A 20572-nucleotide genomic window follows, 5' to 3' on the forward strand; every position below is an offset into this window, starting at 1 on the left:
GTGAGCGGAAGCGTAGGCGTAAGCGTAGAAGGCGGCAGCATTTCTCAACCCGAAGGGGTACAGGGATGGTGCCATCGCCGGGTTTCGCTCCGCCGAAGCTGGCTCCTCAGGACGTGGCGGGGCAGAGCTTGATGCCGAGGCGTCGTCGTTCGCCACCGGCGTCTTTCCCCGGTCCAGGCTCAGGCTAGACAGGTCCTCAGCCAGGGGCCTTGTGTCAACAGCCGGGCGTGGGATACCGGTGGAGAGCGGTGTGTCGCCCTGAGTTCGCGTAGTGTCGGGGTGGCCCCGCTCGCGTCATGCCTGGCGAGCGCGACGAGAGCGGCCGCCCGGGCGCCGCCTGCGCTTGGGCTACGGGTGCGTGACGTCATCGTAGGTCGGTGGAGCTCGGGGTGTGAGGAGTACCATGTCGTACTCATGCCCAAGAGACATGAACTCTAGGCTCCCAAACTAGATCACCGTGCCGAGATGTAGTGGTCGTACGGGGTCTGCCGTCCGGAACTTGTTGGGATGACGAAGCTGACACGTAGACGCCCCTACCTGGCGCGCCAACTGTCGGTATTTTGGGCCGGCGAGCCCTCAACCAACTAGTAAATTTGTACTACGTGTTCCCAATCCCGGATGGTGATGCAAAGAGACACAAGGTTTATACTGGTTCAGGTAATGGGTACCATACGTCCAGTTTGAGAGATCGATCTTGTATTCCTTGCACCGAAATGCTCGTAGTAGGGGTTTACAAGCAGGGTGAGAGAGGGTGCTAGTCCCAGGTCTCTAGGTGGAGCGGCGTGGATTGCTTGAGATGTTGATCTCAAGTCATGGGGGAGCTCGTGTGTTCGTCCGTGTGGGCATAGGCCTAGACGTTCGTGTTTTTTTAGAAACGGCCCCGATCCCTTCCTTTTATAGTTGAAGGAGGGGGGACAAGGGTGACACATGCGCTAGCTACACGGCGTCGTGCGAACGGAGGCGGCATGTCTGAGCCCTGTAGCCTGTTACTGTGGTGGCGTGGGCGACGGAGTGGTCTCGTCCTTGAAGTACTGGGGCGACGCGCTGGTCACATCCGATCCTGTGCGTCGTGGGAGCTCCAGTGTTACCTTGAAGCGGGTGTGGCGGTCGGCATGCTGGTCGCTGTGTGTTGACTGCGTGAGAAGCCGAGGCTCAGTTGGTGCCGAGGCCGAGCCATCGTGGGGGTCTCGGCAGACGTGAATCCCGAGATTGCCGAGACCCTGATGTAGATTGCCGAGACTCGGAGGGAACAGTTGATCTCGTACGCTGATTCCGAGGCTATGATGACCCGGACTAGACTCCCCATGCCGCGTTGTCTCCGGGGCGGGGGTTACGTGGCACAGTGTAGTGCAGGCGCTGATTGTGGGCACAACACCGGAACACAGTGCCCGGTAACCCCAGCCACGCCCGGTCCTGGTCAGTATGGAGTTGATGTGACTTCCTGTCCCGTCGGCCATTCTGCGACGTCGAGCCGTCGTCCGGCTGAGATTGCGGAAGTGGTTGAAGCATTAATGGGACGCGACGCGCTGTCGGGGAGACTGGTCGAGGCGGAAGCGACGGGTTGTTGCCGAGCCGGCTTCGAGTGAGACGGAGAACCGTCATCTCGTCCGAGGCTTTACGCGTGGAGCCTCGGGCGGGACGGAGAATCGGTTCCCCGTCGAGGCCCTCTGTGCGAGGCCTTGCGCGAGGCGGAGGTTTGGCAGGCCGCCGAGACCTCCCGTGCAAGGCCAGGAGCGAGGCGGAGAGCTGGCGGGCTCGGACGAGGCCGGGGTTTAACTAATGGCTTACCCTTTGGCTATGTTACTGATGGGGTTTAAGTGATTCTTTTGGTATACGCTCGGGGTACCCGTTTTATAGTACCCGACAAACAGTAAAAGGAATAATTTTATTTTTTTTACTGTAAAAGGAATAATTTTGAAGCAAGTGTTCGCTTGCAAGTTTACCACGCCAGACGGGCGGTGAAAACCTCGCACTTTTCTCCCTGCCGGCCTGCTGGGATGCCACAATGGCGAACTACTGCGACGCATCTGTCACTGCAGTCTGCAGACGACCCGAGAGCAGCAGCAGGAGGCCGGGGGCCGTTCTCCCTCGGTTCGGTCCCTCCCCTCGCACTCGCACGGCGGCACGGTGTCGCTCGCCAGTTGCCACGGGCTATAGCCAGGCCCAAGCAACGAACTCCGGCACTCCCCTCCCACAGTCCCACTTGGCCACTCCTCACTCACTCCCCTCCCACTCCACGCACGTCCAGTGCCACTACCCAACAACCACCGCGGGGCCGGGGACCCCCCGAGCTCGAACCACCCCAGGATATGATCCCCGTCCCTCCTCTAGACTACCCCCACACCTTTGCCGTCACATGCGCACAAGAACCCACGCCGCCCCTGACCCCTCATCTCCTCTCCTCCAGCGTTCAGCGAAGCCGTCGCCGCGCCGCTTCCATGACCCTCGTCCCCTCGCGATGAGCAGCATCGTCCCGTACCTGGCGCCTGCCTTGTTGTTCTTGACCACCCGTTGAGCTGCTACGACTCTACGAGCCGCGAGCTGCTGCGTGCCCGCACGCATTGTCCCGAGAAGGCGAGGGGCCAATGGCCGCCGCGAGGAGGCTCTCGGAGCTGCTGCAGGAGCAGCAGGAACCGTTCCTCGTTGAGGCCGCCAGGGCAAGAAGGCCCCGGCGCGGCCGGGGCGCGAGCGGGGCGGCGGCAGCAGGAGGAGGACTGGCCGGCTGCTACCCAGCCGCCGCGTGCCGGCGGCTGCTCAGGCTCTGCAACCACGGGTTCAAGAAGAGGAGGGCCACCGCTGCCGCCGGCGGCACTGGCGGCTCGGGCGGCGTCGCGGGCGGCCTCAGGTCGGCGCTGAGCAAGGTGCTGTGCAGCAGGGCCATGCGCCGGGTGCTGCGCTGGGACGACCTCGGCGGCGGCGGCTGCTTCTCCGGCGCCAGCGCCTGCGGCGCTCGCGAGTTCCGCCGCCTGCGCCGCCGCTCCCTCGGGGACAGCGGCGAGTGCGACCCTCGCGCCATGGTGTTTCCTGGGGACGATGGGGAGGAGGAGGAGCGGATGGGGTGGAAGGCCGACATGGACGTCGACTCGTCGCGCCAGCACAGCCCGGTCTCCGTCCTCGACCTGCACTCCGACGACGACGACGAAGAGTCGCCGGTGCATTCCCACTGTAAGCTCACTCTCACTAGCACATCTACTGCCATTCTGATTAATTCAGTTTCTACTTTCGCAGCTGATGAGCTACGATTTTTTTTACCATGGCTATACATGTTACTACTCGATTATATAAAATAGGAGTACTCTATTTATCCTGCAGGCTTTGTTATCATTTCAATGTTCTTTCTTTTTCTTTCTTGTCTGTAAATGTTCCTTGTCTTCTTTTAGGCCAAAACTTTTTAAATTTTTTGGGTGTTTATTATACACATGTCACTTGTTCTCAGTTCTTCAGTTTCCTCAGTCAGTGGCAGAAGCTGAATAATCCACACTAGCATGTGAAAAAGGCAATGTTAATTAATTTGTTTCCTCTGTTGTTACTTCCGACAGGGGGCGACGAGAAGCCATCCACCTCCGGGAGCTCACCTCCGTCCGAGTCTTTCCTGGGCCCGGCCTCCCCATGCTTCAGCTACAACCTCCACGACAAGTTCTGCGAGATGGAGGTGGACGACGAGGCCGAGGAGGAGACGGTCCGAAACAGGAGGTCCATAGAGGAGCAGATCTCGTCGTGGGAGAAGATCGCGGGGGAGATCTCCAGGATCCCGGCGATGATGGAGCTGGACCTGTCGCGGTCCGCGCGGCAATGGCGGGAGCCGAAGCCGGAGGTCAGGGAGATCGGCGCCAGGATAGAGACCCTCATCTTCGACGACATCAAGAGGGAGACCGTGTGCGACATGCTCGCCTCGCATTGTCGATTGGCAGCAGCTACATCTTGTTGATCGGAGTCGGAGGAGGAGGGGGTGTTGTGTTGGTCAGAACTAAAGAAAAAAAAGGATTAAAACAGTAGAGAGTGAGGATGTGTACAATCTGAGGCTTGCTTGCTTGATGTGGAATTCTTTTTGCCCAAACTCCGAAGCCTTGGACTCTTGGTCGCTTTCCTTCATCGGGTTCCATGCTGTTTATATGTCTGCAAATATGATATTGGTGGCAAAAGGACAAGCATTTATCCTTTGTTAACAGAGCAGCAGTTGAGGCCTACTAGTAGGACTAAACACGCCATGATGTATGTAGACTAGACTTTCAGCATGATCGTTTCAGCGATGACTTATCAGTTAGTTAATTTAGTTAATAGTGTTTTCTTCTCATAATAAATTAGTATTAGTTGGGCTTATCAGCATAGAAATCAATAAGCGAACAGTTCGTTTTATGCTTAGAAAGTTGAAAGCTGCAAAAGTGTCTCCATGCAGTATACGAAAGAAAGGAAGTGAGACACTCGGTTCTCTAAGCAAGCAACAAACAAACCATTTTTCCAGGTTAGCAGCAGGCAGATCTGCTGTGGCCCCACCATGGCGTGGCCATATAAAAGAACAGCATATGGGCTTTTGTTAAGTGATGGGGCATTGTCCATTCTGTGACAATAACAATGAAAGAAGTAAAGCACACACCACATTTGGAATCTGAGCACTGAGCAGAGGTGCATTGAGAGAAGAGAGGTGTGGGGTGGCTTCAGTTCCAAACGGAGTGAGTGAGGAAGAGGGACGGGGCCTGTGTGGTCCTTTGCAAAGAGGACAAACACCATGTGTAGGATGCTCCTTTGCGTGCCCACGTTGATGTGCAAGTTGATCTTCATTAATTAGGGAGTCAAAGAGGTAGCTCATGGTTGGCAGTACAACCTCCTCCCTTCATTGCTCCCAATCCCCCCTGCTGCTGCTGATGTGCTGAATTACTACCACTAAGGAGCTAGTGATAATAGAGTAGGGTGACTGGTACTGCTGGTGCAGCACTAACTGAAAGTTGAACATGAAACGTAGACGACGATTCCCTGTCGGGAGATTAAAAAAATAGTACTCCAGGAGTACACACTATGGGATGGAAACTTCAATTTTTATTGCTGGATCCATTTTCTCACAGTAGTTAGTAATACTAGTTAGCTAGAAGATACATTAATGGCCTTGTTCGCTTGATCTTATTTAGAACTACTTTTTCGGTCGTAGAACAATGTTGTTCTCTCAAACATTTCAGCATATTGGTGGTTGAAGTGTAGGGTTATTATCGCCATCTCCTACAGGACAACACTGGTGGTTGAAGTGTAGGGTTATTTTACTTGACCTATATTTTCTGCTGGGCCTGGACTCTGGAAGTCAGAAGACGACGAAGATGAAGTGTGAACTTGATTCAGTTCAGCACAAACACTCTGAAAGTCAGAACACGAAGCGTGAACTTTTTAGAAGTTCAGCAAAATTGTGCTGGCTCACCCAGACCCCCAGCCGAGTTGGCCGCTGAAACAGATAGCGCCACAGCTCTGAACAATAACCGAAGATGGATTGTGTATCATCGCTGTTTGTCTCGTATACATCCCCCTGACCCCATCCGTCACGAGCAGAGAGCTCCCACCACCCGCGTCCCCCGCCGCATGCGGATGCGGACGCGAAATGCAAAGCGGCGGTTGTTAGATGGGGACAAGGGCCCTTGATTGGCGTCTGGCCATGGGCACGTACGCGCGGTGGATCCGCGGGCACTGTTCGGGGATCGTCGTCGTCGTCTTCGCCTCGCCAAGAGGACAAGCGAGGGCTAGCACGCGTTATCATTCGGTCCCGGTTGATTGCACCATGATTATCCTCCTCTGTCTGTTCTGGCACGTTGCAGCATACCCCCGTACCCAGGTGTGATGGTGATCCTGATGACCTGATCCATCTTCCGGCACATTTCGGGCATCTCGTCTCAAACTCTGTTGCGTTGCGTTTGCGTTGCGCTTGCGCCTACCCCGGTCGGTCCATCTGAGACCTGGGTCTGCCCTTGGCTCGGCACGAGGCAGACAGGGTAATCATGACCACAGACGGCAGCGAAAACTGCTCAAACTTGTGGTCTGGTCTGGGTTCTGAACGCGGAGGTTCGTGGAACCAAGTGGCTGGCCCGGCTGCGTCGTCGGAACAGCCAGGCGACACGTAGCGCCGTAAGGACCAAAGAGTAGTCGTACATGGTCACATGTATGGTTTGTTGAGCGTGTTCTGCGTTCCGTAACGACAAGGCACGTACGATTGCCCCGACCTGCAGTTAGTTTCTACTCGACGAGAGAACGAGTCGGTAGTTGCATGGACGTACTGGTTAAGTGTGGCAGTGGCAGTGGCAGCACGCCAGCACAGGCCGGTTCAAGTGACCGGCAATAACGAGGTCCCTGGAGTGTGGACCCGAGCACGACACCGTACCATCTTAAGCTTACTTCGCTATAGAACGAGCGATACTGACATGTAAGTATTTACCCTCCGTTCAGGCTTGGATCCAGCAAGTGCTCGTACTCGTACCCAGCAGGAAGACATGCACGGGTGACGGGTGTTGGCCGGGACGCCCGCCCGTGCACCCGGGCCGGCGGAGTGCACGATCCGGCTCCATCGTCGTCACACACACAGCACACGGGGCGGGGTGGATGGCCATGTGCCCCATTAATTTCGCGGCGGTGGTGCCGGCCGCAGATCGCGCATACGGCGGGCGCCGGTACACCACGCGGCCACGCCCCACAACTAACCGCGCGCTCCATGTTGAATTGCTGGTTGGTTCCGTCCGGGTGGGTGGGCGCTCGATCGACACCAATATTTTGTCACGGATCGATCAACCCTGCCCTAAACGCACTGGTTTGGCATGACACGACGTGTGGACCTGCAGGTAGCAGCACGCCGGACGCACGCACACAGGGGGAGATCCGCGGCGGATTTTCCCTGCTAAATGCTGGTATTACACGAATCCATTAACCTAATAATGCGTACACACACGATTGCTTTGTCGTCACTTCCAGCAGCAGCATGTGCTCCCACAGTTGCAACTTGCGGTAGCCCGGCCATGCCGGCGCACCTTCTGGCTTTCGTGCTGCTCGGTACGGCACACTCTGCCCGCGTTTTCTACGTGCTCCTCATCTACTGCTAGCATACGCTACCTGTACCCATTACTTGCTGCGTGCTCCATGTACACTATTCGCACGCAGCTAGAATATACTACAGCGCACATTTCATGGCATTACTCCTACTATGCGTTGCCTTGGTCAGTTGGTCGTGGTCGTGGTCGTGGTGCAGATTAACCTGCACCTAGCGGCCGTGTACTTTCTGTCCAAACTGGGGCGTGCGTATATATATACTGAAACTGTAAACATCATCCATGGACTATTCGCATGCAGGTGGGTTTGTTCCTTTGTTCCTCCCGTGAGGAAGTCCCCTCCACGGATGACAGGCCACCACATGCGCAAACAGACGCGACGCCGGAGGAAGTGCCGGCTGCTGGCTGCCGGCTGCCGGCTGCCGGGGCTTTCTTCCACTGATCCACTCCCCTGAAGCCGCGCAGCCGGCAGCTTGTCTCTGCATGCATCCACTCCAGCTGCGCGTTGCGTGCAGCCCAGAGCCAGCCTCGGATGCCCGGCCGGCCAGGCGAGGCGTCCCCACGCCATCTACGGCACGTGCAGACAACGGGCACGAGAGGGACAAGGCCGCAACGAGCGCCGCGCCGCGCTGCAGAACAAACAAGACGACGACCCCGGGCGGGCCGGCAGCTGTTCCGTGCCCACGGCGTACGACTGGGGCGGCCTGCAGCGGCACGCACGTTGCGAGAATTCTACTGGCCGCCATCTATCTGATCTCAACCATGCGGCCATGCCCCATGCCCTGTGTCTGTGTGTCCGTGTCTCAAAACTTCTGTGTCCGTACCTGCTGTCATGTGCTCTGTGTATCCGTGTGTTTGTTTTTCGGTTTTTCCTCTGGGGAAAAGGAAGGCAACAGCAAAGGACACGTCGAGAAGAGAGATGAGTGAAGGGAAATTGTAGCCCGGTCTGGTCCGGTGTGGGTAATCTGTCGAAACAAACAGTAAGATTTTCATTCTGAAATGAAAGAAAGCTTGTGCAGTCTGCACTCTGCACTGCCCCTCGTCGTGCACGCTCTGTATGCATCAGACATGTGCAATTGTTGAGAGAAGAAAGTGTAACTAGTACTGCGCTCTCTCCGTTCAAAATTATAAGCCGCTTTAACTTTTTAGTATATCTATTTTACTATGTATTCAGGTATAATAATATGTCTAAATACATGATAAAATAGATCAACTAAAAAAGTCAAAGCGACTTATAATTTGGAACGGAGGGTGTACATACATGTTTTTACTAGGGGGTGTGACTAAGAAAACAGTTAGTAACAGTTGTGAGAAATTCAGAGACTCGGTACTGCACACAGGAAGTCCGTGCCACCATTTCTTGCAGGAGTATTTTGTTTTTTTGTTGCATGCCTTGTCAGGCTTGATGTGACCTGCCGCATGCGGTATTGCGATTATTATCACCTGTGATGGGCTGGCCCATCTCTGCACGACTGTAGAATGGCCCAGTACACACACACACCCGCACATGACCACGCAAGGGCTGCAAAATGAAGCCCAGTAACCCAAGGCCCAAGTAGACTAGTTTATCATCTCAGCTTTGTTGATTGTTGTCGACGACTCGACGGCATCTGGGAATAGCGTGGCATCGTGTAGCGCCGTGCCTCCACGCGCAGATTGTGGCAGATGCCGACCTTAGCACCCGGGAAGTGGGAACACGACTGGAAAAGGATAATTTCAAGTCTTGTAAAAAAAATCCGCTCGTCCAACTTTTTAGACATCGTAGTTTCTCGAAAAAAAAAACACCGCAGCGGAGCAGAGCTCGATCAGCTTGCAGCACTCCACCCTCGCAGCTCGCGCGATCGACCCGGGCAGAGGGCGGGCCCGTGCACTTCTCGTGCTCTGCCTACCCAGCTCGCCGCGGCTGGGGCTGGAGCTCGCCTACGTGCAACTCACGTAAGCTCGAGCAGACCCCACCCACGCACATCCCGCCATCCGCCCGCCTAGTTCGCCGTGGTCGGGGTGGATCTAGCCCGCGTGTAGCACGCGATGGCTAGGATAGAACTCGCCCACTCACAGCTCGCAACAAAGCTTACCCTGCGTAGAGCTCACGCTCTACCCGCACAGTGTGGAGACCCGCTGCAGCCTTCTCCATCGGACCTGCCACGACCTTCTTCACCAGAGCAGCGACCTCCGCGCCACTGGCGAGCTTTACACCGGTGAACTCCACACGCCGACGAGTCTCCATTCTCCTAAGTAGCAAGGAGATATTGCGCTAAAACCACATGTTGCAAACGTCCGTTTCAAGCGTTTAAAATGTTTCATAGTGTTTCAAGTGTTTCAGGATTTTCATACATATGTTGCAAGTGCTTCATCTGGATGTTACATATGTTTTACAATGGCTACACACGTGTTTTCCTGGTGTTTTAGACGTAGGTTGCAAGTGTTTGAACTGTTTCGGACGTATGTTGCAAGTATTTCATCTAGATGTTACAAAATAGATCTAATGTTGCAGCGGGACTCACCTACCGCAGCCACCTGCTATAGCTGCTAGGCCCGCGTGCGTGCGCATGGGAGCGGCGGGGGCGCGAGCGGCAGGTGCGGAAAACAGAACGGCGCAGGCCCCCATATGAAGCAGGTGTAGACGTGCTGGCAAGCGCAAGAGCATGCATACACGCGGGCATCGTATGGACGCTAGAATGAAAAAAAGTTTTATATAGTTTAATAAAGTCTTTCTAAAAGTGCGGATTCACGTTTTTTCTTTTTACTGGAACAGGAATGTTAAGCTGCGAACGCACACGCATCAGGTGCACGTGCACCTGGCGCGGGTCGACCCATATAGGCTGCTGTGCCGCTTGCGCGAGCCGCCGGGGCGAGCCGCTTGTCCGTAAATCGATCGTGAATTATTTACTGCTGACAAGTTTGGTACGAAAGAAAAATATTAAAATTTAGGATGGTTTACGAACCAGCGAACAAAGTGATTCGGCGACAAATCAGAAGCGCTGCCTTGACCGCGCATGTCCGTCATCTCCTGCATCGGGTTTCCTCCTATTTCCCCCCTGATCTGGGCCGGGCACATAGCCACATACAGTGCTCCAACAGACTGCACGCGTGAGTCAGTCCATCTAAGCAGCCGGTTATATTATCAGAAATACTATACAACACATGTATGTTTTAAGAAAAAAAAACACATGAATTTTCTCTATCCTCTCTCTGCCTCCGTTCTGCTGATCCCGCCCGCGTCCTCGCCGGCTCCGCAACGTACGCCGCCCGCTCCGCAACGTACGCACGCACGCCAATTTGTACACCGACCAAGCCAATTTGTACACCGCTCAATTTGTGCACACACGCCAATTTGTACACGCTCCGCAACGTACGCACGCAACGTACGCTCCGCACGGTGCCGCTGGCTGGACCAAGCCGTGCGTATACGCCGCCAATTTGTACACGCTCCGCAACGTACGCACGCAACGTACGCTCCGCACGGTGCCGCTGGCTGGACCAAGCCGTGCGTATACGCGTCTGCTACCACTGAACCCGTATACGCGTGCGACCAATTTGTCATTTTGTCTTTCCATAGAAAAAAAATTATTTCTTGTGATATGTGGATCTGTGATTTTGTGATTGTCTATAGGTAGAAGAAGACTGGAGGCTGAAGGTAGAAGGAAGGTGGAGGCTGTTGGATCTTAATTCTATGGTAAAAAAAATCCATGTGTTAAAACTACGTAAAACACATGGTTGTTGAATAGACAGACTCATTATATTATACTAGTGAAGGGCGCGCGCCATCGTGCGCATATGCAGTTACGATGATAATTTTAAACTTAAAGGAAGTGTGGTGAATAATAAGGTACATAGATATATATTTAAGATGTATATGCTACAGTCGGGCCCATAAATATAGATTTGGTAATATACAAAGATCAGGTCGTGAGTCATTTTTCCTGAACAGGAGGGTTTCCTTTTGGGTGGTCGTCTAGAACTCTTATAAGGACTATAAGACCGGTATAGTAAGCGCACGCCGAGGATGTTTGAGGCGGGAAGCAGGATCAGCCGCACGTTGAAAAACGGTGACGCAAACATGTTGCCGATCGGCGGCGTCTGGTGCAACAAGCAAGAACCACGAGGTCAGGAAACTTGATGAAAATGGACATAGAAGTAAGTTTGCTTGGTGCACGCTTGCAGGGCGCACGCTATCATATTGCTTTGCAACCGGAACCTAAGTTGAACCAGCAGAAACATCTAATCATGTTGTGTTTCATACGTGGGTGTGTGGCCAATATTGTAAATCTGTAACTACACACTAATCTTTTATATTCTAACATGTCATACCTGGAGAAGGTCCAAGGTCCAGTACCATGGGGAGCAAGTAGTAGTGTAATTCTGAAAACGTGGAAGGAAACAACATAGATGCTAAAATATTCCTATTGAGAAGGCCCAACGAAACTGGGAAAATATTAGAGACAAATCATACGAATTTACACACTATCCACTGAATATTAAACGAGGCTGATGTCAACGTCTAAATTTTAGAATGTAACTTTCTGCAGAAATCCTCGCCTTTGTGACCTGAAGAAGAAGGAATGCCACCCACACAAATGAAAGAAGACCAACCTCCTTCGGCTCCTTGCAGTGAATGTTCTCTATAAGTGATGGCTGAAACAGTGGAAACTTTTCTAGATTAAAATCCTTATAACTACAGTTTGAAAAGAGTGAAGTTGAGTATATATATGATCATTAGATGTTTACCGCCTCATCTGATGAGAGTTTTTTTTTGTCTGATGCCGCATCTGGCCCAGTACGAAGTGGTACATACTCTGCTTCCTCACCTGAATGTTTGAAAAAAGGTAAGAAATAAATTCTGCATTTTTGACAAATGAGCACATTTATTTCTTTCTTACCTGCAGTTTGCTCCAAACGTTTCGCAGCCTCCTGGAAGAAAAAGAAGTTAATCACATTACTATATTGTAGGGGGGCACACCCAGTGCCGGAGGCTCCCACATGAGTAGGGGTCTAGGGAAGGAAAAAACCGAGGCGATGCCAAAAAATATGTTAGACGAAGCATCATTGTTAACAAAGGAGACAATGGAAGTCACAAAAGATTAGTCTTTGGATTATTGTCTCTTTCTTCCATGTCTCAATGCCCTTGAGAAAGGCTTTTGTGGAGTGTAAGGTCATTCATGATGTACCTATTATCTGTTATGAGCAGTGCCATATCTATTGTGAGCAGGCACTGTAACAGATACCTATTATGAGCAGTGCCATATCTATTGTGAGCATGTGCCTATTATGAGCATTGCCATATGTATTGTGAGGAGGCATTGTAACAGATACTTATCACAGAGACAATATTTGGGTTAATTTAGATCTGGCTTTGTAACAGCTGCCTGTCACATAAACACAGGACAAAAGAAGCATCTATAATCTGTGGTTGCCTATGCAATTTACAAAACACAGTGCCACAGGTAAACTGGCCACAACCACATTCTAATGGGCAAGATGATTTTGGTACCGTTCTATTCCATTGACTAAGTACCAAAATCCAAACATCAGCGCGTGGCACAACAACATAAACCACTTACAAAGATCATATTTGATCTAGATCTTGGTCACTTCTTGAGCCCACACCTTATAGAAAAATAGCATGTGTTTAGGCCCCGTTCGCTTCGCTGAAAAAACAGCCGAAACACTATTCCGGCTGATTTGTTGTGAGAGAAAAACACTGTTCCGGCTGAAAAAAACAATCTGAAAAAGATGGATTATAAGAGAAGCGAACAGGGTCATAGCAGTAGCATGTACCAGAAAAAAATCGTGTTGGAAAAAAAAGGAAGAAAAGGAAGCGTAAACCTAAAGCTGATGGCAATTCAAATATGGCTGATGAAACATAGTTCTCAAATAGATAAGCTTTATATCTGCTACGTAGATTGATACTGCATGAAGCCGCTTATAATAATGTAATATGGATGTGATACGTAATTACAGGGACATTTCAATGTTACATGTATCATGAATCACTCCGATTTCATGTTACATCTGCACAGGTCCAAAATGGAACCAAATGCTTTTTAAAAATCCAGATAGTAAGCCTATGAGGAAATAATCATAGCAAAAACTGAAAACATGGGAAAAATTATATTCATTAGTGAGAACTCAGATCAGTTGATAGTGTAAATAAAAATTCTTAGATGGGACGGCTCATCGTAAATGCATACTGAACTTGTAAACAATTGGGAAGTTACAACTCTATTTATATTGCCCGTTGGAGGAATAACATACAGAATCAGAGTGAGGCGATCTAGCTATAAATTTTGGTTGCCTTCTAGTCGGTATCTGTTATGAACAACAAACAAATATGTTTAAAAAGGATAGGAAAGGGCTGGCAGCAGAAAGAGTTGTCGACTACATTCTGAAGCACATGTATTTGTTTACTCTAACTGTGTCACCATTACTATTGTAAGGCAAGCATGTATGAGCAGAAGCACTGCTGATGCCGATTAGGAGATCAGTACGTGTCACCCCACACGTGGGAAAAAAAGGTCGTGTGGATCGTTATGGACAATGTATTACCGATTATTAGCCATTGAAAGGGTTCAAACATGATTCTAATGACTTCGAATTTATTTTACACGAAAACTCTACCCTCTCCTGATCAAGATCAACACCTATAGGTACCAACAGCTATAAGATCAACACATATGGTAGAGCCACACCACCAGGCACCATGGCAGACATCTAAAACGGTAGGAAGATAGAGCAGGCATAAGCAAAGGAACTCACCCAACACACTTTCCAATCTTATCAGTCTGCGCAGATGGATTTGCTAGAAACAACCATTCCTCTTCGTTGACTCCCTTCACCACACAGCACAGAGGAAACAAGCATCAGGAACCATGAAACGGAGGCAAGATATTCACAAATCCCGAAGAGCACAAGATTGCGCAAGAAACAAGCAGAACAAAGGATTTCTTGGTGGCAACAACGCCCCAAACGACGTATGTTTTGCAGCAAAAGATGCAAAAAGGAAATCAAAGTTTTTTTTTGTTTGCAATGTAATCCTTTAAAGCAGGAAAAACCACAGAAGAAGCACGGGAGCGACCAAAAGGTGAAAAAAATATAAGCTATAAAGGTGACCTTTTTTTTAGTGCAGGTAGGGAACCAACTTATGAAGAATTAGAATGGAATAGGAAATGGATACAGGCTTACCAGGGACCAATCACTGTGGTGGAATAACTCTGATTTCCCTAACCTATAATCTGCACAAGACAAGGAAGGAATGTTAAATTTAATTGGAGAGCAAAGCACGAAGACAGGAAAACCAAAAATAAAATTATACAACCAAAAAAGTGATATATGTTACTATATCTATATGTGTAGACATATATGCGTGCACATAAGCTGCAACTAAGAAAGTAATGAGAGAACTATTAATCTTGCATTAGCACCTATAAGGAAACCAAATAAATAGCTAAAAAATGTAGTACGTACATGTCTCAGGCAATGGATAGTCGAAATTGTGAAAACGATATGTACAGCATGACTGATGCAAGATTGTAAAGGGTCCAAATGATCATGGAGGTAGCACACTACTCATTATGAATTGGAAAAGGTAATAAGAAAAGGCTGGCTTACCATTGTCACCTCAAGTCACTGATTGGCCAGTGAACTTGCATGAACAGAGTAGGTAGCCCCAGATGACTTGAAGAAGGAACCTGTATAAGGGCATGGAACCTGCAATGCAAATAAACATGGCACTGCACTGAACAAAGGCATGGAACCTAAAATATGGAGTATCAAAAGCAATAAGAGATATACCAAAAGGGGTTCATCTGTGCAAATTGTCTTTCCCTTACGTCTCATTGTACAGCCCCAAAAAGTGGAGTAGAAATTTAAGCACTAATGGTCCTGCTCTAAAGAATGGAAAGTCAGCAAAGCCACCATGTATAGATGAGGTTATAACGAATAGACTGCACCAGAGAAGGAAAAATTGTGAACCCATAACAAACTGTATAGGTTATCATGAATTTCTAGGTAGTAACAATGGGTGCTAAAGCACATCCTTTGGCATAGCATGAAGGTAAAGAACTTAACAACATGATGTACTGTGCAACACTGGTTGTTGAGTGAGGACAAAGGGCACATGTAAACAGTGAAGGCACTATTAGCAGTTAGAGCCAAAAAAAAACATCTTACATAGAACACGTATTCTAAGAATAGAGAAGAAAAACAAACCTGTCATAGAGCATCCAAAATTTTTCATTAGCCCAATAGCGCACTTATTAATTGTTCGAAGAGGATACATGATAAGAGGCAGGATCTGTGGAACGTACCACCACAACAGGTGAAAATGAAATCATGGACCTAGGAACGCTTGCTACTACAACGGTACTCAAATTGCCAACAGGTGAAAATGAAATCATGGACCTAGGAACGCTTGCTACTACAACGGTACTCAAATTGCCAGGTGAAGACATTGGACATCGCTGCTGCAACATTTTTTTAGATAAGTACATTTTCCAGTGTATGGGGGAACCACCAAAAAAAAAGAAAGGAATTTACCTTGGTTCACCTGAGCATGGTTTGAGCAGGGTAATCGAAGGAGGCGAGTCACCAACATCATGCAGGAGGTCGTCACCATGGTGCGCAAGCCGAGACAAGGACGCAGTGGCAATAGATGAAAGGAGCAATTGCTCAGAGCTAGCAGGGAAGAAGGTTCACGAACGCCCAGACCTGCAATGACAGAAGCGAAGCACCACGCACTAAGTAGGGCACGGGAATTTTTAACTTTTTGCCATCCTTACATACGATACTTCTTCGTTTGACACTTTTATATGCGCTTCTACATAATTGTCATTGTAAACAGTGAATCTCCTACGTTTTTACCATTTTTGCTGACATGGCACGCCAGGTGGGCACGGCAGCATAGCAGTGAGACTGAGAAGGGCTACGGAGCATGCAAAATGACCTATTTACCCTTGTTGCTTCTCTCCCTCTACTCGCTAACGCGTGGGCCCCACATGTTAGCTTTGTCTTCAACCTCCAGCCACGGATGGGAGCCAGGCACCTCCAGCTTCATCTCACACCTCCAGCACTTGGATGGGAGCCAGGCACCTCCAGCTTCGTCATCCCTCCATGGCTGCCGAGCAGCCGAGGACGACGAGCAAGGCACCGCGCGCGAAGTCGATGAGTTCTTGCGGCAAAGAGGGGTTGGTGGCTGCCAGCCACGGGTAGAAGCGAGGCTCTCAGGTGGAGTGCTTCGATTGAGGTGGAAGACACCACTGCGGCCATGGATTGGCACTAAGATTTGGATAGGTGGCCGCGACGGGTCCTTGCGGCACCAACGAAGGAGACGGGGAAGCGAGAGCTGCTGTGTATGCGGAGATCGGTGAGCTCGACCTCAGGACAGCAATGGCGGCGACGGCGGTGGTTCACGGCGATGGGGCGGGGGTTGCCGAACGACGAGTAGCGGGGTGAAGTCGTCATGCCACTGCGAACTCGCAGAGCCCGATGGGAGTAGCAGAGACGACTGGATGGGGGAGATCGATGGTGACGATGGAGCTCCAGTCATGGCCGTAGCTCCATGCAAGCTCCAGTCTTCTACCCTGCCTCCGTGGAAGCTGCAAATAGGAGCAAGTGTTGTCGAGGACCAATACGGGATACCCGAAGAGGAGGAGCTAATAACCATCAACATTGATTCGTCCGAGCAGTCAAGAGCACAACTACAACTCCAACCGACCCCCAGGTGCGCAAACTCCACCTCGCCCGACCCCCAAGGGTTGGCTCCGCCTCGCCCAACCCTTGAGGGTGGCTCCACCTTGCCCGACCCCTGAGGGTGGCTGCGCCTCGCCCGACACCGAGGTTGTGGGCTCCGCCTCGCCCGACCTCTAGGGCCAGGCTCCGTCTCGTCCGACACCGAGGCCGTGGGCTCCACCTCGCCCGACCCCCAAGGGTGGCTGCGCCTCGCCCGACACCGAGGCCACATGCTCTGCCTCGCTCGACCCCTGAGGGTGAACTCTGCCTCGCCTGACCTATAGGGGCAGGCTCCGTCTCGCCCGACGCCAAGGACACGGGCTCCACCTCGTCCGACCTCTAAGGGCTGGCTCCGTCTCGCTCGACCCTCGGGTTTTGGCTTCGTCTCGCCCGAGGGTCGGGTTCGCGCTACACCTCTCCCGGCCTCGGGTGAGGAACTCCGCCTCGCCCGACCCCGAGGCCGGGGGCTCCATCTCGCCCAACGGAGACCCATACCACCGCCAACAACTCCAGGTCCAAGTGTATGGGCCTGGGTCAAAGCTCTGACACTAGGGAAGAGACTGGCACGCCTTGATGTAGCCCGCGACCCATGATGGGACATACCTGGGGGTTCACATCAGGAACAATATCGGGCATACCGGTACTGTGCTGCCTAACCCCCGTACGAACATTGACGGGCATGTCAGTTCGCCACAACGTCCGCCAGGACAGAGTGGAACGCCATGACCGGCAGACAACACCTGCACATGACGCTAGTGATAGACAGGACCACGATGGGAAGCTGTCCCTGTTAACGTCTACAGGGTCGGCGGGACCCGCGTGAAGGAAATGAAGGACCCGGCGATCTAGGAAGACTTCTCCTTCTCGTTCTCCCCTTTTTCCCTCGATTGTAACCCGTGCTTTCCCTTGGCCTATAAAAGGAAGAGCAAGGCATCCCACAAGGGGATGGAATCATCGAACCAACGATCAGACAAACCCCAAACCAATTAGAATACACAAGCACACAGTAAAGAAGCGACCGAGCCCTCGGCGCCCATTCGCTCCTCTCACCAGAGACTTGGGACTATCCCTCTCTCGACCATTTGTAACCCCTACTACAAACTTTCAGTGCTAGCAACATGAGCGGCAGCCACGAACTGGACGTAGGGACATTTTGCCCGAACCAGTATAAACCTCGTGTCCTCTTAGCACACCATCCGAGCCAGACGCGCAATATTAGAAATTTACTTGTTGGTGGCAACTCGAAACACCGACAGTTGGCGCCTTAGGTAGGGTCCTTTTGCGCGTCTCGACATCCACACTAGGCCTCAGATGGCTAGTCACAACCTCTGCTAGGTTCCGGGCGCGCACGTGCATTTCGAGGACCTGGACTTCATCATCACGACGGAGGGAGAGTTCGCGATGGCTCCTGCCACCATTGAACCTCTCCACTCAATCGGCCTTGACGTGATCGCCGAGGTGCTTAAGGAGCTGCAGCTGCACGCACCAGAGGCCCATGTCCCCAGAAGCAACCGACTCCTCAACTTCGACTATGGGAGGCTAGAGCGCCTGCTCAGCGTCTTCTTAGGACCCCGGCCATCCTGAGAGGACCTGCGCCACTTTGCCTTCTCGTTTGCTAACGTCATGGCGCAGCTTGCCAGAGGGGAGCCGCTCTCTCTAGAATACCTCATCCAGAGCACCCCGGCAACGCTCCTGTTCGGTCCCTGCAACACCGCAGAGACCGATGGCCACCCTATGGCTTGATCAATGCCTCCATCTCCCATGAATGACCAGTTCGTAGGGTTGACCGAATATGCCGAGGAGTCTTTCTACGACCTCCTCATGGGAGAATCGGAGTCGTCCTCCGGCTTTGACTCTAGCAGGGGGAGTCATCACCCCTCTCTTGAGTATTTCATGGTAGGTACCCCCGAGGGACACGTCGAGAGCATCCACGAAGAGGAGGCTACCCCGATGAACGACCTCAACGACGAGGTCGAGGGGGAGATAGGGCCCCACCCCACCTATGGGTGGAGCAGCTGAAGGCCCGGCACCTAGAGCTCAAGGAAGCATGACTCTAGCTCGAGCAGGAATGCATGGAGCTCGATCGGGAGATCGAGCGCTACGGAGACAGTGGGCGCGCATGCGCCATGGCCCGCGACGTGAACCAGAGGATCATCGCGGACGATGAAGCCCTCCCACACTTTGCCTGGGCAAGCCAGAACATCGCTGCTGCAGCGGCCTTGCTCCGTTGGCTTCTAGGGCCCACGACGCCTGAGGATCGTCGAGCCCACTATGAGATTCACACGCTGCTCGAGCGTGCGGTGGCGCAGTAGGCCGAGAGCTCTGTTGTCTCGGCGATGTGAGCTCAACACCAGCCCATCGCACGCCCTTAGAGTGACCTGACAAGGATGTGATCAGTCCTACCAGGTGCACCATAAGGCGGCAGGCAGCGCACCTGCGGTCCCCAGTGCATGAGCGTCTTGGCCACAACCGTGATGCACATGACACCCTCGACGCCCAGTAGACATACCCATGACGATCTGAGAGAGGGAAGCTAGCCATGGCTATCACCCTTCATCGTGGCGGACGCTATGACAACGGCTGAGGACCAAAGACCGAAGCCCCGGCTGCTAGGGCCTTAGGCCTTTGGACGAACATATCCTCAACGCCGCCTTTCCACCAAGGTATCGACCACCAACCAACTATCCCTGAAATACTCTGGGGAAACAAACCTCAGACTATGGCTTGAGGATTATCGGCTTGCCTGACCAAGCCAGGTGGAGCGGATAATGATGATTTCATTATCCACAACCTTCCATTATTCCTGGCCGATTCAACGCGAACATGGTTGGAACACCTTTCGCCCAACAGAATCCAAAGTTGAGCGGACCTGAAAGAGATATTCATAGGGAACTTTCAGGGCATCTACAAGCACCCTAGGAACCCATGGGACCTTAAGAACTGCCGATAGAAGGCCAAAGAGACCCTTCGTGGGTATATTCAGCTCTCAGCAGTGAAATGAGCTACCTAACGTCGCCGATGCCGACATCATAGGAGCTTTCCTATCTGGGACCACCCGTGAGTCCCTAGTTCATAAGCTAGGATGTAAGGGCCCACAAACCACCAAGGAGCTCCTCGACATCACCACCAGCCACGCCTCGGGTGAGGAGGCGGTCGGAGCGATCTTCGACCACCTAATAGGCAAGGCGAAGCAGGACAAGGAAGCCGGCGAAGGCACCTCCAACCGTCCCATCAAGAAGAAGAGGAAGCAGTAGCGTGAGGGCTCGCTCGTGGCCACCGCCGACCACAAGGGGGGCCAGAAGCCCATGGAGGGTACTCTGGACCACTTTGAGAAGCTGCTCAAGGGCCATGCCTAAACCATTCCTTTCCCCATCAAGCATCTATACAAGGATTGTGGCCTTATGAAGCGGTTCTTGTCCGGAGGCTTCAATAGTGGGGAGCATGGGAAGGACCCCAAGCCGATCGTGGACTGACACCAAGGGGATGGATGGCAGCTTTCGACGCTGGATGGCTGCCTCATGATCTTCGGAGGGTCGGTGTCCTATGACTCCAAGCGTCACCTAGAAGCTCACGCGCCATGAGGTCTATATGGCCGAGTCGGCCGTGCCTACCTTCCTCTAGTGGTCAGAGTCCACCATAACCTTTGATCGGACCAACCACCCAGAGAGCATCCCACAACTAGGGAGGTATCCGCTCGTGGTCGACCCGATCATCGGCACAAAGCAGCTCTCCAAGATATTGATGGACGGAAGGCAGCGGCCTCAACATCATGTATGCCGAGACGCTTGACGCCATGGGCATCAGTCGATCCCACATCCGACCAACTAGAGCAC

The 20572-nt window shown here is 52.0% G+C and overlaps 1 protein-coding gene and 1 long non-coding RNA gene across 3 annotated transcripts; one reads left to right on the forward strand and one right to left on the reverse strand.

Moving 5' to 3' along the window:
* Positions 1-2195: 2195 nt before the first annotated feature.
* LOC136538434 (uncharacterized) lies at positions 2196-4064 on the forward strand. The gene is made up of 2 exons (XM_066530406.1): positions 2196-3165; positions 3540-4064. Exons 1-2 carry the CDS (start codon positions 2586-2588, stop codon positions 3926-3928), a joined length of 969 nt encoding a protein of 322 aa, XP_066386503.1. The 5' UTR covers positions 2196-2585; the 3' UTR covers positions 3929-4064.
* Positions 4065-12783: 8719 nt separating this feature from the next.
* On the reverse strand, positions 12784-14989 carry LOC136538435 (uncharacterized). 2 transcript variants are annotated; one of them, XR_010779348.1, is made up of 4 exons: positions 14805-14989; positions 14622-14720; positions 14196-14245; positions 12784-13843 (listed from the first exon to the last, which is right to left on the reverse strand). It is a non-coding gene; the product is annotated as an uncharacterized lncRNA (long non-coding RNA). The 2 variants fall into 2 exon arrangements; XR_010779347.1 differs by having other exon boundaries at positions 14622-14989.
* Positions 14990-20572: the final 5583 nt, after the last annotated feature.

Source organism: Miscanthus floridulus, chromosome 2 (genome assembly GCF_019320115.1).
Source record: "Miscanthus floridulus cultivar M001 chromosome 2, ASM1932011v1, whole genome shotgun sequence".
In the NCBI taxonomy this organism is placed as follows: domain Eukaryota; kingdom Viridiplantae; phylum Streptophyta; class Magnoliopsida; order Poales; family Poaceae; genus Miscanthus; species Miscanthus floridulus.